The sequence below is a fragment of the Ahaetulla prasina genome, chromosome 4 (assembly GCF_028640845.1).
Source record: "Ahaetulla prasina isolate Xishuangbanna chromosome 4, ASM2864084v1, whole genome shotgun sequence".
NCBI classification, from domain to species: Eukaryota; Metazoa; Chordata; class Lepidosauria; order Squamata; family Colubridae; genus Ahaetulla; species Ahaetulla prasina.
In genome coordinates, this window is record NC_080542.1 from 12,519,503 (window position 1) to 12,535,229 (window position 15,727).

A 15,727-nucleotide genomic window follows, 5' to 3' on the forward strand; every position below is an offset into this window, starting at 1 on the left:
AGGCCAAAAATGCAATGCGCGGAGGCAGCGATGTGGTTTGGCGATCTCCGCAGCTTTGAATGCCTCTCAAACGGCGCGTTTGGAGGCTGAAAACGCAAGGCGCGGAGCCCAAAAATGCAAATTATTGTCTGTGGTAATATCTCCAGCCAGGAAGAGGATGCGTGGAGGCTGAAGGGGGTGGGCCAGCGGGTGGGCGGGGTTACATTTGGAGTATAAGATGCACCCAAATTTTCAGCCAGTTTTAAGGTGGAGGAAAGTGCGTCTTATACTCCGAAAAATACGGTACCTGCAATAAATAGGGAAGCAACTTCTGTGTATCTTTCAATAAAGTAAGGCTCTCCAGATCTCCCACTTGTAGATCACCGAGGAAGACTAGATCTTTTACATCTTTTCTATCCTGCTTTATGGGGTGGAGAGTTGGCCTCTGACAGAAAGCCACTTGAAGGGACTAGAAGCATTTGAAATGTGGATTTACAGGCGGCTGTCACGTATAACCTGGGCTGACAAAATCAGAAACGAGGAGGGGTCAACCCGGCTGGGAAAGCCAAGGGAAATCATCAAAACCCTAAAAAAGCAAACGTTAGATATTTCAGACACCCGGAAAAATATGCCATACTTCACTTAATTGAAGGCAAATGAGGTCCAGGCAGAAGAAGAACATCATGGCATCCAAATCTAAGGGACCGGTTTGGACAAAACTCAGCAGCACTTTTTCCTGCGGCTGTTGATCGAAATAGGATCGCCAACATGATCAACAGCCACAAGAAAAGAAGAAACACAAGAAGGAAGACTCAAAGCCTGCGTTCCTCACTCTTCGTAGCTGATCCGTCAGCTGGTACACCATACTAGTCCTCAAGGAGGAAAATAAACTAAGTCACACGTAGCAGGTTGGTGCCGTCTTGGGACTTTCTTCTCAGGTGATACAAAGGACCGCCAAAGGTTGTGAAAATTGGGGTGGAAGAAAACAACTACCTCGAGAGAAAATAAATCTACATTTTCTTCTTTTGAATACTTCTTTTGAATACAGGAATGCCATTCCTGTGTTAACGTGATAGAGAAGGCAGCCTGAGGAAAGGTTTCCACCTGGACCAGGATAGGTTTTTCTTCCCTCCCACTGTGTCCTGAACATACCTGGGACGTGGTGCAAGGCACATGTACTTTAGAAGCAAGGCCATCAAAGCTGGAGGCCTTCTTTCAAATCAACGTTGAGGGTTGTGGCTACACTTGTTCCCCAATTCTTGCAAACAAGCCTGAGGCAAAGAGCTGAATTCTATATTCCATTCCATTCCATTTTCTCTTCTCTTCTCTTCTCTTCTCTTCTCTTCTCTTCTCTTCTCTTCTCTTCTCTTCTCCTCTTCTACACTATACTACTCTTCTACTCTATTCTCTCTTCTCTTCTCTTCTCTTCTACTATACTCTCTTCTGCTCTTTTCTATTCTCTATTCTATTCTACTCCACTCATTCTATTCCATCCCATATTAAAAAAATTGGTAGCGTCTTTAAAGTACAATACAATAAAATTTAAAACAAAACTTTAAATTTTAAAATAAATTTAAAATAATTTTTTAAAAAATAAAATAAGGGGATGCGGTGGCTCAGTGGCTAAGACGCTGAGCTTGTTGATCGAAAGGTCGGCAGTTCAGTGGTTCGAATCCCTAGTGCCATGTAATGGGGTGAGCTCCCATTACTTGTCCCAGCTTCTGCCAACCTAGCAGTCTGAAAGCATGAAAAAAATAGAAGAAAAAATAGGGACCATCTTTGGTGGGAAGGTAGCAGCGTTCCACGCGCCTTTGGCGTTTAGTCCTGCCGGCCACATGACCGTCTTTGGACAGCGCTGGCTCTTCAGCTTTGAAACGGAGATGAGCACTGTCCCCTAGAGTCGGGAACGACTAGCACATATGTGCGAGGGGAACCTTTACCTTTTAAAATACAAAAATGGGTCAAAAGAGATGCTACGCAACTAGCCCATACTGTTATGTTAAAACAAAGAGGAGGCATGGCCTATTTTTCAGCATCTTGCGGGCTTTGTACCACTTGTTTTTCTATCCTTAAGAACCTTAAGTTGTAATTCTCAACTTACATGGAAGATCTGTCTGCCATCTCAATAAAAACTTCACACACACCCCAGCCTCCCAAAAAAAGGCAAATCAATGTCTTCTATTCATTTTCTATCTGCTTCCGATTGCTTCCCACCAACCAGTGCGCTCCCATAGGGAGGGTCTCCTCAGGGTGCCGTCGGCCAGATAATGTCGGCTGGCGATCCCCAGGGGAAGGGCCTTCTCTGTGGGGGCTCCAGCCCTCTGGAACGAGCTACCACCAGGGATCCGCCAACTCCCTGACCTCCGGACCTTCCGACGCGAGCTGAAGATGTTTCTGTTCCATTGCGCAGGACTGGCCTAATAGTTTTAAATGGGGTTTTTGTTGGATTTTTATAGTGCTTAGCAAAACTTGAATTTAGTCTTTTAAATTTATTTTTAATTTTTGTATTTGTTGTTTTATTCTGGCTGTAAACCGCCCGAGTCCTTTGGGAGAAGGGCGGTATAGAAATTGAAATAATAATATATAATAATAATCCCATCCCATCCTTTCCTTTCTGTTCTGTTCTACCCTACTTTACTAAATTCTGACAGCAATGGATTGGAATAAGAGTTGGAAAGGACCTTGGAGGTCTTCTAGTCCAGGGGTCTCCAACCTTGGCAACTTTAAGACTTGTGGACTTCAAGTCCCAGAATTCCTCAGCCAGCTTCGCGAAGCTGGCTGAGGAATTCTGGGAGTTGAAGTCCACAAGTCTTAAAAGTTGTCAAGGTTGGAGACCCCTGTTCTAGTCCAACCCCTTCCGCTCAAGCAACAGACCTATACCATTTCAGACAAGTGGCCATCCAATCTGTCCTTGAAACCTCCAGCGATGGCGCGTCCACAACTCCTGAAGGCAAGCTGTCCCACCACTGGTACATTGTTCTGTCAGGAAATTTCTCCTTAGTTTTAAGGTTGGTTGATTCATTTCCTTGATTCATTTCCATCCGTGGCTTCTTAATTCTGCCTTCGGGTGGTTTTGGAGAATGGGTCACAAGTGGGAGGGGGTGGTAGTGTCTCCCTTTTAGGATAATGTGCAAAACATTCCGAGCCGGAACAAAACACTGCGTGTCAATCAAACAACGATTAATAAGCCAAAGTCTTATAAGCAAATATAAACCCTCTCACCCATATTTTTGTGTGTGTGTGTGTGGATTGAGTGGTGTGTACACCTCCCCCTTAACTTGGATGACTTTAAAAAGCAAAGTCAACGAGGGGCTTGTTCCTATGTCGTATTTTTCCCACTGGATGAGACACTCAACAAAATGTTGTGTTCTCTCGGAATAAGTACACTTGAAACACGTTGGCAGAATGTTCCAAATTCGATCTATTTCATTCAGGACCGGAAACAAAAAACATTTCTGTTTTACGCACAGCCCTAGCCCTCCGTACTCCAGGCTCACCCAACTGCACCCAGTTTAAAACGCCTCGCTTTCGACCCGAGTTAAAATGTATTTTAGTTTGGATTTTTCTTTTTTCTTTTTTTTCTTTTCTTTTCTTCTGGCTCGGAACTTCCGGAGGCAAATAACTCTGAAAAACCTTCAGCCTTCTTAACTCAGCACTTTTGGTTGCTTCCTCCACCTTTGCTCCAGCAAAAAATGCTAAAGGTTGAAGGGGAGGGGGAATGAAAATCAATTATTTCTGCAATACGAAACTTTTAATCTTGACACTTTTCTCTGGTAAAGACAGGATATTAATACCTCTCCTTATTTTTTATTTTTTTTTAATCCTCCCCTGGACTCATATGATAACAACTGAAGCAGACCGGGCTTTATGTAATGACTGTACTAGACTGGTAATGACTGGAAGAGGAGGAGGAGGAGGAGGAGAAAAAAAATTTTTTTTAACTAACTGTAGAAAATGAGGGCGTTCGCGGTCAGTGGGTAGAGCTGTCGGATTATGCCTGAAAAATATTAAATTCCAGGACAGAGGGGAATGTCACGGAAGAGTGAAAGCTATCAGTGTTTGTCTCCGAATCCATACTGTTCTTCATGTCCTCCTCCAGTATTTGAAAGAAGGAGCAATCAATGTGCAAAACCAATGTCTTATCAATAAAGAATACCATCCAGAAAGGCTCAAAAGCAACCACCAATCTTATTTTTCTTCCCATTTTTCCCCCCCCCAAGTCTGACACAGGGGTTTCCTCCTCCTTCCAAGGTCGAACAAACCTTGGCCCCAAAGTTTATAACAACACCCCACCACCCACACACACAACTCCTTCCCTACCGAGAGATGACATACAAAACTGCAATTCTCGGCAGGGAGACAGCTGGCCTTTTCTCTTCCATCGGCATCGGTTACCGGAAACCGTCCCGACGCGTGGCGCGACTCAAAATGTCAATGTGTCCGGCCAAGCTTTTTCCTTTGGGAAGGTGAACGCAAAATGACATGCTTTCCTTTAAAAAAGAAAGGGGGAGGAGAAAGGGGGAGCGGGAAAGGGGGGGCACACCATCGCCTTGCAGGGATTTTAAAAATGAACGGGTTTTTTTGGCAAAAGGGCGACGGATCGTAGAACTGCCGGAGCTTCCCTGGGTCTTGGAGGTGCGACGAACAAAAGATGTCTAGATGGACTACAAGGATTGAGCTCAACCGAACTTTGAAAACATCCCTAAGAAAGGCGGGAATTGAACGGACGGGTTTAAGGCTCTGCATGCATCATAAATCCCCTTCTCCCGGTCACTGTTTTTCGTGGGAATCGCAGCTAGGAGCGAGAGGCCGCCATCTTCTTTGTAGTCCTGGGTTACTATCCTGAGGAGCAAACTTCCGGTAATCTGGAAAGGGATACTTGAATATATAAATAAGGAAACTAACCTCCCTCCCCCCCCACTCCAGGTTCCATTTGCGTTGGAGTTGTTATTGGTCCTCTTTGTGCATCAACTCACTGGCCAAGAAGGTGTTTGCGTTTGTCTTCGGGGGGTGGGGTGGGGCGGGGGCAGCGGCTCAAGCGGATTAATTAAAGTGAAACTTAAAATGGAAGTTCCCAGAGCCAAAGGGGTTAAATTCGGACGCCCACTGGTGCTGATGTCCTGATCCTCCTTGTTGATTTTCAGGGTCTAAAGGATCCTCGCCCGAGTCGAATTTCTGTCGCATTTCTGGAAGGCGAGGGAGGGAAATAAAGAGAATTAACAGAATTGAAAAGGGACCTTGAAGGTCTTCTAGTTCAACCCGCCCCCTTAAGCCCCCCCCAGGGTCAAGCAGGAGACCCTACGTCGTTTCAGACAAGCGGTTGTCTAATCGCGCCTTAAAAAAAAAACCTCCAGTGATGGAGCGTCCAACAGCAACCAACTGAGAAGACGTTAGGGGCGCGTGGCAAGACCAGGCTCCAGAAGATGGTCTTAGTTTGGTACTCTCAGCCCTCACAGGAAATCTGGACAGGAAATCTGAGCAGATGAGACAATTCTACTTTGTTGTAAGGCTACATTAGGGGTGCCAAACTCAAGGGCCAGATCTGGCCTGTGGGGTCTTTAGATCTGGCCCATGCGGTCGCCCTGGAAACAGCGAAGGACCAGTCCGTGGGGTCTCTGCCAGTGAAAACAGAGCTCAGGCGGGCTGTGTGTGGCCTTTCTAAACTCTGTTTTTGCTGGCAGAGGGTTGCAGGAGACTGTTGTGGTCCTCCAGCAGCCTGCGGAACTGGCAACGGAGTCGGACAGCGATGAGGCTGAGGAAGAACATGGGCCAGTCCTGGAGGCTGTGGAAGGCCTGGATGAGGGCTCTGTGTCGGAGGCAGAGGTGGGGCCAGGGCCATCGAGGAGTGATGTGTGGACTCCAAAGCCTCCAGAGACTGACAGTAGTGAGGCAGAGGAACAGGAGGAGCCTGTTCCTAATGCACGCATGAGAAGAGCTGCCAGAAGGCAAGAGCAGCTCAAGCAAAGAGAGCGACTCGGGAGTCGGGCCAAGAGATGATTGGCCCCTCTCATAAGGCTTAAAAGACAGCAACGGCGTTTGGGCTCTTTGTTGGAAAACAACGTTGATAGACTGGCTCCTTGTCTTGCTGAATTTATTTCTCGTCGGCGTCTTCTGCTTTTGAACTTTTGCCACGAAAAGCCTTTGGCAGTTTGCCTAATTAGACCAAGGTTGGTGATAAGACCGAGGAATTGTGTTGGGAAGAATTTGCTTTGATTTAGTTTGGACGACGCTGAGATTGAGTTTAATTCTCAGCTGTTCTAATATAGCCTGCTCGAACTGATTGCGTCTACTACTACCTACTTGGGCCTGGGTCACAACGAGACCGTCCATTTTCGCCCTCAATACAAGTAATGCCGAGCTGGCCACACACCCTGCCGCTCCCACCCCCCGTGAGGTCAAACACAACCCTGATACAGCCCTCAGTGAAATAGAACTCCTGGGCTATATTCAGTGGTGGGATTAAAAATTTTTTACTATCGGTTCTGCGGGCGTGGCTTGGTAGGCGTGGCCAGGGGGTGTGATAGGCAGCACTTGGCCTCCTGCACACACACCTCGGAGCAAAAACGGGCCGCGGGGGAAGGATGTGCCCCTCTGCGCCCCATTTTGGGCCTAGGAGACCTCCTTGCATTTACCTGGGTGCCAAAATGGGGCACCTGGGGACTTCTGGTTGGGGCGGGGCCAGCCAGCAATTTTAACTAACGGTTTCCCCAATCCAGCCCGAACCGGCTGAATCCCACCACTGGCTACATTAATAGAATCTTGCAAGTCTGAAAATACAAGCCCCCCCCACCATCACCTTTAGCAACTAGGGAGGGTCTTTTTTAAGCTTCTTTCTTTGCCCATTAAGCCATTGTGGGTTCTTCATGCTCTTATCTGATCCTTCCCTAGGCAGCATCTCTTCTCCTCTCCTTCAAGGTCATGCCCACAAACCGCATTTACCCCACCTGCTGGGAGATACTTCCCCCCCTCCGGTTTTTCTGCTGTCGTCCCAAAGTTGCTTTTTCGAAAGGCAACCGGACTTTTGTTTTTTGGGGGGTGTTTTTTTTGGGGGGGGGTGTCAGAAGACGCTTTTCTTCTCTTCCGAGAAGCCTCCTCAGTTCTGACTGAATGCTGGGGAAGGAATGCTATATGCTCCCTCGTTTGAGGTTTGTTAAGAAGAGATGAGAAAACCGCTTTGTCCCCAAACGCCCTTTTAAAGGTAAAGTAAAGGAGAAGATAACCGGCTGAAGCATTTTACCTGGATCTGTCAGGACCTCTTTAGCAGCTGCTATGTCGATGAATTTTTTCTCGGCTTCCTTTTTCTCATCTTCCGATTGGAAATTGTCGGGGTGCCACTGCTGAGCCAGTTTTCGGTATGCTTTGATGATCTCCTGCTTGTTGGCGTTCCTGGGGCGGGGGGGGGGGCAGGAGAAAGAGGCCTGTTTAGGATAGGGAGATCTGAAGCATCGTCCCTTGAGGGCCAAAAATTAGCTCCACGTTATGAATAATACCCAGGAGAAGCTCCATGTGTCATTCTTCTGTATGGAGGGCAGGGAGAACGGCAGATTGCAGGAGGCAAATTAAAAAGAAACAACCGAAATTACTCCTTTTATCTACGGTATGTCCACAATGCTGTAATTATTGGAAATTTATATTCATATGCATTCATTTATTTTTAACTACACTCCCATAAATGAATTTAGAGCCCAAGCAGTGGGTTTTACCCACTCCTTAGAGTAGCGCAGGCTACTTCTGCTGACTGCCAGCTGCCTGCAATTTGGCAGTTCAAACCTCACCAGCCTGAAGGTTGACTCAGCCGTCCATCCTTCCGAGGTGGGTAAAATGAGGACCCAAATTGTTGGGGGCAATCTGCTGACTCTGTAAATCACTTAAGAGAGGGCTGAAAAGCACTGTAAAGCGGTATATCAGTCTAAGGGCTACTGCTATTGCTTCTCACCTAATATATAAAGATAGTCGAAGATGGGGAACTTATGCTGCTTCCAGAAGTTGTGAATTACAATTCCCAGCAGCCAGCACGGTCAGAAATGGAGGATTTGGGGAGCTGTAGTGGGGGACAAGTGCGATGGCCCAGCACTTGTAAAAAACCTACAGCCAAGGTTTGAGACTCGAGTGTCACATGATGGGGTGAGCTCCAGCCTCGTCCCAGCTCCTGCCCACCTAGCAGTTCAAAAGCAGGCAAATGCGAGTAGATAAATAGGTACCACTTCAGTGGGAAGGAAACAGCATTCTATGCGTGTTGGCATATATTCATGCTGCCACATTAACTACAGAAGTATCTTTGGACAGTGCTGGTTCCCTCGGCTAAGAATCCGAGATGAGCAACGTCCTCTAAATTCTAACACGACTAGACGGGGGAAATCTTTACCTTTAGTTCAGAAGTATTTGAGAAGTTCTCACTCTTACGGGACTCTGCAGTTCTAAACCATAATGTGGTCTGTTCGTTGGGGCTATGTTTGAATCTACCAATTATGGCTTGGGTAAGATCAGGCTGTTGTGGCTTAGTCCAACAAGCTATGGTTTTGTTTTGTTTTTTTAAAAAAGACTTGGCTGAACATACTGTTCGTTCAGACCAGATGGCCTTTGCTAATGTCAATAGATTATTATTATTTTTTTTTCCTTGCAGAAGGAAGCTTTGAGGTGACAAAAGTGCAGCAGCTGTTCTGGCTTCCCAAAAATCATTAAACCAGGACTTCAACCTTCATGGTTATAGTACAGTACCGGTTTTAACGTTCTGTTACAGGGGAATTCCTTTCAGCAGTTTTTAATCCAGGATTGTGAAAGACGTTGGATGCCAAAGATGAACCTGCTTACCTCTGAATTCCAAGAATTTTGTAATAGTTCCTCTTCTTGGATTGTTTTAGCAGTTTCTGCGCCTTTTCGAGCCCCTCTTTTAATTCCTCGTTTTCAGCATCAAATTCTTTCGCTTCTTGATAATCTTCAATGGCTGGAGATTAAAAAAAAAAAAAAAAAGGCTAGTTTTAATTCTTTCAACATGGAAGCTTCCTCCCCCGCCAGCTTTGACTCTTTGGTCACAGATGTTTTATATTATGCAGTTAAATGGAAATATGCAGCCTTCCTCTACAAATAGCAGATACTCTGCAGGTTATTAGCTATTCCCCAAAAACAGGCAGCGGGAAGGACTCACGTTTTCTGGAAAATGGTGAAGACCTGGTTCTGCCAGCGGAGTGGGATGGAGATCACGTGAAGTGTTAATACCACTTTATAATGCCTTGGTAAGGCAACGCTTGGAATACTGCATTCAGTTTTGGTCGCCATGATGTAAAAAAAGAGTGCAGAGGTGAGCAACAGATTAGGGGACTGGAGGCTAAAACATATGAAGAATGGTTGCAGGAACTGGGTATGTCTAGTGTAATTGAAAAGAAGGACTAGGAAAGACATGATAGCAGTGTTCCAATATCTCAGGGGCTGCCACCAAGAAGAGGGAGTCAATGGTTATCTGATTTCTTCTTAAAAACAGTGTTGGAGCATCCACAACTTCCGGAGGCAAGTTGTTCCACTGATTAATTGTTCTAACTGTCATGAAATTTCTCATTAGTTCTAAGTTGCTTTTCTCCTTGATTAGTTTCCACCCATTGCTTCTTGTCCTGCCCTCAGTTGCTTTGGAGAATAGTTTGACTCCCTCTTCTTTGCGGCAGCCCCTCAGATATTGAAACACTGCTATCATTTCTCCCCAAGTCCTTCTTTTCATCAGACTAGACATACCCAGTTCCAGCAACTGTTCTTTACATGTTTTAGCCTTCAGTCCCCTAATCATCTTTGTCGCTCTTCTCTGCACTCTTTTTAGAGTCTCAACATCTTTTTTTACATCGTGGCGACCAAAACTGGATGCAGTATTCCAAGTGCGGCCTTACCAAGTGGCATTAACACTTCACATGATCTTGAGATTCGGTTTAGGGAATTGTTCTGTGCTTGCTCCCCTTTTTCTCCTTGCTGATAATGAAGTGTTGGGTTTTAAAAAAAAAATACTACCCCCGGGTTTGAGATATCAGTTGTTTGGAATCGTGTTTTATTGCCTCTGGATGAGATTTTTAGGTGGGCTGGAAATGAACAATCGGGCTTGCTTCGTGTGGCTATTGTATTTTGCGATTAGAAAGTGGTTTGCCAAGAAATGTAAATGTAAATATAAGCCAGAGAACCAGTTTGGTGTAGCGGTTAAGGCAGCAGGCTAGGAACTGGGAGTTCTAGTCCTGCTTTAGGCGACGAAGCCAGTTGGGTGACCTTGGGCCAGTCGTACACTCGAAGGAAGAAGGAAGGAGACAGTGGGGCATCAATTTGGGAAAGCCTTGCCAAGAAAACGGCCGGGACTCGTCCAGGCAGTTCCTGAAAATTAAACACGTAGGAACGGAAGCAAAATAAATAAATAAGTTAAGTCGTTAACCCTGGGATGGAAGGAGGAGAAATGGATCTTCATGAAGTGGTGACAGTGAGCTATCTGAGACGCTAACCTTTCTCAAATTCTTCATTAAGGATGAAGGCCTCTGCTCGGTCCCGCAGGATAAAGGTATTTCTGGGATCCAGCTGATGGGCTTCGCTGCAGAGATCTATTGCTTCTGCAGTCCGTTTGCTCTGAACAGGAGATAAAATGTTTTGTTTTTTTTTTAAAATCAGGGCAACCTGGACTACCCAAATATGGGGTGGAGCATACAGCTTCTGCTTTCACCTTTCGGCCCCAATCCAGGGGCCTTCGCAGGCAGTCGCTTTCGCGACAAACTATTTTTGGGGGTTGAATTTATATTTTACCGACAATAGAAATAAAAGGAGACTAGTAGAGATCTATTTCAAGCTAGTATTTAGCCCGGGTTCGAATCCCAGAAGGGAACGGCTATCTGACGAGAGTTGAATAGCTTGAAATAGATCTACCATATTTTTCGGACTATTAAGACGCACCTAAATTTAGAAGAGGAAAACAACAAAATAAAGTTTTTGGCCTCCCGTTTTTTGAGCCTTTTTTTCGGTCCTTTTCTAGTTTTTTTTCCCGGCCTGTTTCCAGGGCTTTTTTTGACCCATTTTCAACAATTTTTGGGGGCGGTTTTGAGGCTTTTGTCAGCCCATTTTTGAGGCCTTGTTTTCAGCCTGAAAACCTCAAAAACGAGCTGAAAAAAAGCCAAAAAAACAAGCTGAAAAAAACCCTGAAAATGAGCCAAAAAAAGCCTCAAAAATGGGCCCAAAAGCATCAAAAACAGACCCCAAAAGCCTCAAAAACAGGCCCCAAAAGCCCTGAAAACGGACCGAAAAAAGCCTAAAAGATGGCCCCCAAATGCCTCAAAAAAGGCCAAAAAAAAAAAAATTGGCTGACAAAAGCCTCAAAAATGAGCTGAAAAAAGCCCTGAAAATGAGGTGAAAAAAGCCTCAAAAACAGGCAAAAAAAGGCCCCAAAACCGGCATGCAGTGGTGAAATCTGAACTGGTTTACTACCGGTTCGCTGGCTGCCCATGTGCGCAGACAGTGCCCACCACAAACCAAATGCGAGGTGCGCACGCACGCACACACACAGCGCACGCCAAAAGGAGGCCACGGGGTAAGTAGAACAGCGTGTGTGTGTATGTGTGTGATCAGCTGTGGTACGCGATCTTTTTTCGGCCAAATAGGTTGTAAAAAAAATGCTTTTAAAAGTAAAAAAAAGGCTCTGATGATTGCACGGCTCAGCTGTGATCGTCAGAGCCTCTTTTTTTTTTACCTTTTAAAAGCAGTTTTAAAAGAAGCGGCGAATGGGCGAATGGGCGATTGTGGGGGGGCAGGGATTTTTGCTACCGGTTCTTCGAACCATCCGCTGCCATCACTACCAGATTAGTCGATCCGGTCCGAACCGGGAGCTTGTCACTCCTGCCGGCATGGTCCTCCAAAACATCTGAAGAAGACCAGCTCAGCCAAGGCTGCAGATTAAGGACCACGTCTCCAATGAGCTGTGGTGGTTAGAATGCAGTATTTGCAGGTTGACTTTGCCCATTGCCAAGAGTTCGATCCTGACTGGTTCAAGATTGACCCATCCTTCCATCCTTCCGAGGTTGGTAAAACGAGGAAACCAGATTGTTTGGGGGCAATATGCCGACTCTGTAAAACCGCCTACAAAGAACTGTAAAGCACTATGAAGCGGGATATAAGTCTAAGTGTTACTGCTATTGTTATATAGCAGGGGTGTCAAACTTGATTTCATTGAGGGGCCGCATTAGGGTTGTGTTTGACTTTGGGGGACCAGGGTGGGGCACGTCCAGGTGGGCATGACCAGGATAGGCATGCCCAGCTAGATGCCACTCATGTCTGGGGCACCTGTGGTGGCCTGGGCGCCCCCTCTGGGCTCCATTTTCAGTTGGGACAGCCTCCTGCAGCGCTCTGCCAGAGAAAATGGGTGTGCCCCACCCCTCAACTCCATTTTCGCTGGCAGAGGCACTACAGGCCAGTCCTTGGCTGTTTTCAGGGCAGCCCCATGGGCCAGATCTAAGCACCCCGTGGGCCAGATCTGGCCCACGGGCCTTGAGTTTGACATCCCTGCTATACAAAAAGAAAGCAAAATCTCAGATAGGTGCAGCGATAGAACCAGACAGGCAGACAAGAGGCCTGATCGTTGACCCAGGAAATAAGCACAGTTCCCCATTTATGAGGTTAAGCAAAGCCTCTGGCCACGTTATACCAACGCAGATAGCTTCCCAATGAGGATGGTTAAACAGCAGGGACCCAAACCCAGTTTCATTTCAAAGGAGTTGAAATCAGCCTCTACCTTGGATAAACAGTGGCAAATCCGGCCTTTCGCTTTTATGGTGTAGATCTCCACGTTGGGTTCCGTTTTCATGGTGGCTTTGTACTTCTCTATGGCATCTGCATATCTGTTATTCAAGAACAGCAAAGAAGAAACAGGATTGGACAAGGGACACAGATAGTGAACGTGGATATAGCAAGAGCATTTAGATTTACCGTATTTTTCGGAGTATAAGACGCACCTTAGTTTTTGGGTAGGATAATAAGAAAAAAGCTGATTGGTAGATGAGTTGACCTCCCGGAATCCCCAATCAGCTGTTCCCAGAAGTGAATTTTAACAACAGGTTCCTTGGTTGTGAGCTCTGTGCCTTGCTTTCTTTTACTTTTTTTTTTCTGCCTCTGAACCTCCGTTTCAGAAAAAACTTTTTCTGCCTCTGAAAGCCTCCGAAACAGAGCTTCAGAAAAAAAGCCTCTGAAGCTCTGTTTGGAGCTTTTTTTCTGAAGCTCCGTTTCTGATGCTGTTTTCAGCCTCTGAAACCTCCTTTTGAGAAGCTGGGCGGGGCTACATTCAGAGTATAAAACACTCCCAGATTTTCACCCTCTTTTCGGTATATACAGTATATACCACCCCATGGCATCTTAGAGCAGGGTTGTCAAACTCAAGGCCCATAGACTGCATCTGGACCGCGAGATGCTTACATTTGGCCCACGGGGCCGCCCTGAAAACAGCGAAGGACCAGCCGTGATGCCTCTGCCAGTGAAAATGGACCTCAGGAGGGCCGCATGCACGATTTGGGAAGTACCGTATCTTTCAGAGTATAAGACGCACCTTAGTTTTTGGGGAGGAAAATAATAAAAAAGCTGATTTTTTTATTGTGGATTGGCCTCCCGGAATACCTCCAATTGGCTGTTCCCAGAGGTGAATTTTATCAACGGGTTCCTTGGTTGTGAGCTCTGTGCCTTGCTTTTTTTTACTTTTTTTTTCGGCCTCTGAAACTCTGTTTCAGAAAAAACTTTTGTCTGCCTCTGAAAGCCTCCAAAACAGAGCTTCAGAAAAAAAGCCTCTGAAGCTCTGTTTGGGGCTTTTTGTTCTAAACTCCATTTGGGACTTTTTTTCTGAAGGTCCGTTTGGGGCTTTTTTTCTGAAGCTCCGTTTGGGGGCTTTTTTTCTGAAGCTCTGTTTGGGGCTTTTTTTCTGAAGCTCCGTTTCTGATGCTGTTTTCAGTCTCTGAAACCTCCTTTTGAGAAGCTGGGCGGGGCTACATTCGGAATATAAAATGCACCCAGATTTTCACCCTCTTTTCTGGGGGAAAAAGGTGCATCTTATACTCTGAAAAATACGGTATATACCACCCCAAACTCAAGGCCCATAGGCTGCATCCGGACCGCGAGATGCTTACATTTGGCCCACGGGGCCGCCCTGAAAACAGCGAAGGACCAGCCGTGATGCCTCTGCCAGTGAAAATGGACCTCAGGAGGGCCGCATGCACGATTTGGGAAGTACCGTATCTTTCAGAGTATAAGACGCACCTTTTCCCCCCCTAAAAGAGGGTGAAAATTTGGGTGCGTCTTATACACCGAATGTAGCCCCGCCCAGTTTCTGAAACAGAGGTTTCAGGCTGAGGCTGAAAAGGGCCTCTAAAAAGAGAGGCTTCAGAGGCTGAAAAAAATGGAAGTTTCAGAGGCTGAAAAAAACGGAGATTTCAGAGGCTGAAAAAAAAGCCTCTGAAACGGAGAGCTCACAACTAACAAATCTGTTGTTAAAGTTCACTTCTGGGAACAGCTGAAGGCCATCTGCCCACCAATCAGCTTTTTTCTTATTTGCCTCCCCAAAAACTAAAGTGCGTCTTATACTCCAGTGAGTTTTATAGTCCAAAAAACAATCAGAAAGGAGCGCTTCATATCCTTCTTACTGGCATGCCCAATTATTTTATCCACGGTGCTTTCACCGTGCAACCTCCGTGGGTTGGTAAAGGTTAGGTTAGGCGGTGCACGAAGGTGGCCGTTGAAATCTCTATGACGGTTAAGCAGGGGTGAAATGCTCCCGGTTTGGACTGGATTGCCCGATCCGGTAGCGATGGCGGCGGGTGGTTCGGAGAACCGGTAGCAAAAATCCCTGCCACCCCCACATGCCCAGCTGAGCCGCGTGATCATCAGAGGTTGTTTTTCTTTTTACTTTTAAAAGCATTTTTTTTTGGCCGATAAAATGCTTTTAAAAGTTTAAAAAAAAGCTTCTGATGTTCGCATGGCTCAGCTGGGATCGTCAGAATCTTTTAAAAGCAATTTTACAACCTCTTTGGTCAAAGAGGTTGTAGAAAAAATGTTTTTAAAAAGTTCCTCTGGCGATCCCAGCTGAGTTGCCTGATCATCAGAGGCTTCTAAAAGCATTTTTTAACAACCTCTTCGGCCGAGGTTTTAAAAGTTTTTAAAAACTTTTAAAAGTTTTTTTTTAAAGTTGGCCACGCCCACCCAGTCACATTAACACCCCCCCCCCGGCCAAGCCACACCCACAGAGCTGGTAGTAACAAATTTTATATTTCACCCCTGCGGTTAAGGCGCAAGTCAGCTTAGATGTGGGCACCCATGCAAACAAGAAACCCAGAATCACCTCTGAGCTTTGATGTGCTCCTCAGCAGATTCCAGCTGCTTGGTGAGCTTCTTCACTTGCTTGTAGTGGGAAAAACAGTCCTTGTCATCTTGATCCAACTTCAAGCACTCCCGCACTTGGCTGTGGACAAAGGTTGAGAGCGAGAACTGAAAGAGGCAGGTGCTTAAAGCCTTCCAGGCAGGGAAACTGAGGCAGAGAAAAGCCCTCTGCTAAAGGGGTCTCTTAGGGACGCGGTGGCTCAGGGGCTAGGACATTGAGCTTGTCGATCGAAAGGTCGGCAGCTCGGCGGTTCGAATCCCTAGTGCTGCCGTGTAACGGGGTGAGCTCCTGTTACTTGTCCCAGCTTCTGCCAACCTAGCAGTTTCGAAAGCACGTAAAAATGCAAGTAGAAAAAATAGGGACCACCTTTGGTGGGAAGGTAACAGC

At 46.2% G+C, this 15,727-nt stretch overlaps 1 protein-coding gene across 1 annotated transcript in view; it reads right to left on the reverse strand.

Moving 5' to 3' along the window:
* Positions 1-3,382: 3,382 nt before the first annotated feature.
* The window catches only part of LOC131197780 (dnaJ homolog subfamily C member 3-like), a 40,135-nt gene continuing 27,790 nt past the window's right edge, over positions 3,383-15,727 (reverse strand). The window contains exons 7-12 of the mRNA XM_058182250.1: positions 15,302-15,421; positions 12,716-12,821; positions 10,446-10,566; positions 8,791-8,923; positions 7,217-7,365; positions 3,383-5,165 (exon numbers count right to left, since the gene is read on the reverse strand). Of these exons, the coding sequence (XP_058038233.1) occupies positions 5,023-5,165; positions 7,217-7,365; positions 8,791-8,923; positions 10,446-10,566; positions 12,716-12,821; positions 15,302-15,421 (772 nt within the window). The 3' untranslated portion in view covers positions 3,383-5,022. The remainder of the gene's footprint in view (positions 5,166-7,216; positions 7,366-8,790; positions 8,924-10,445; positions 10,567-12,715; positions 12,822-15,301; positions 15,422-15,727) is intronic.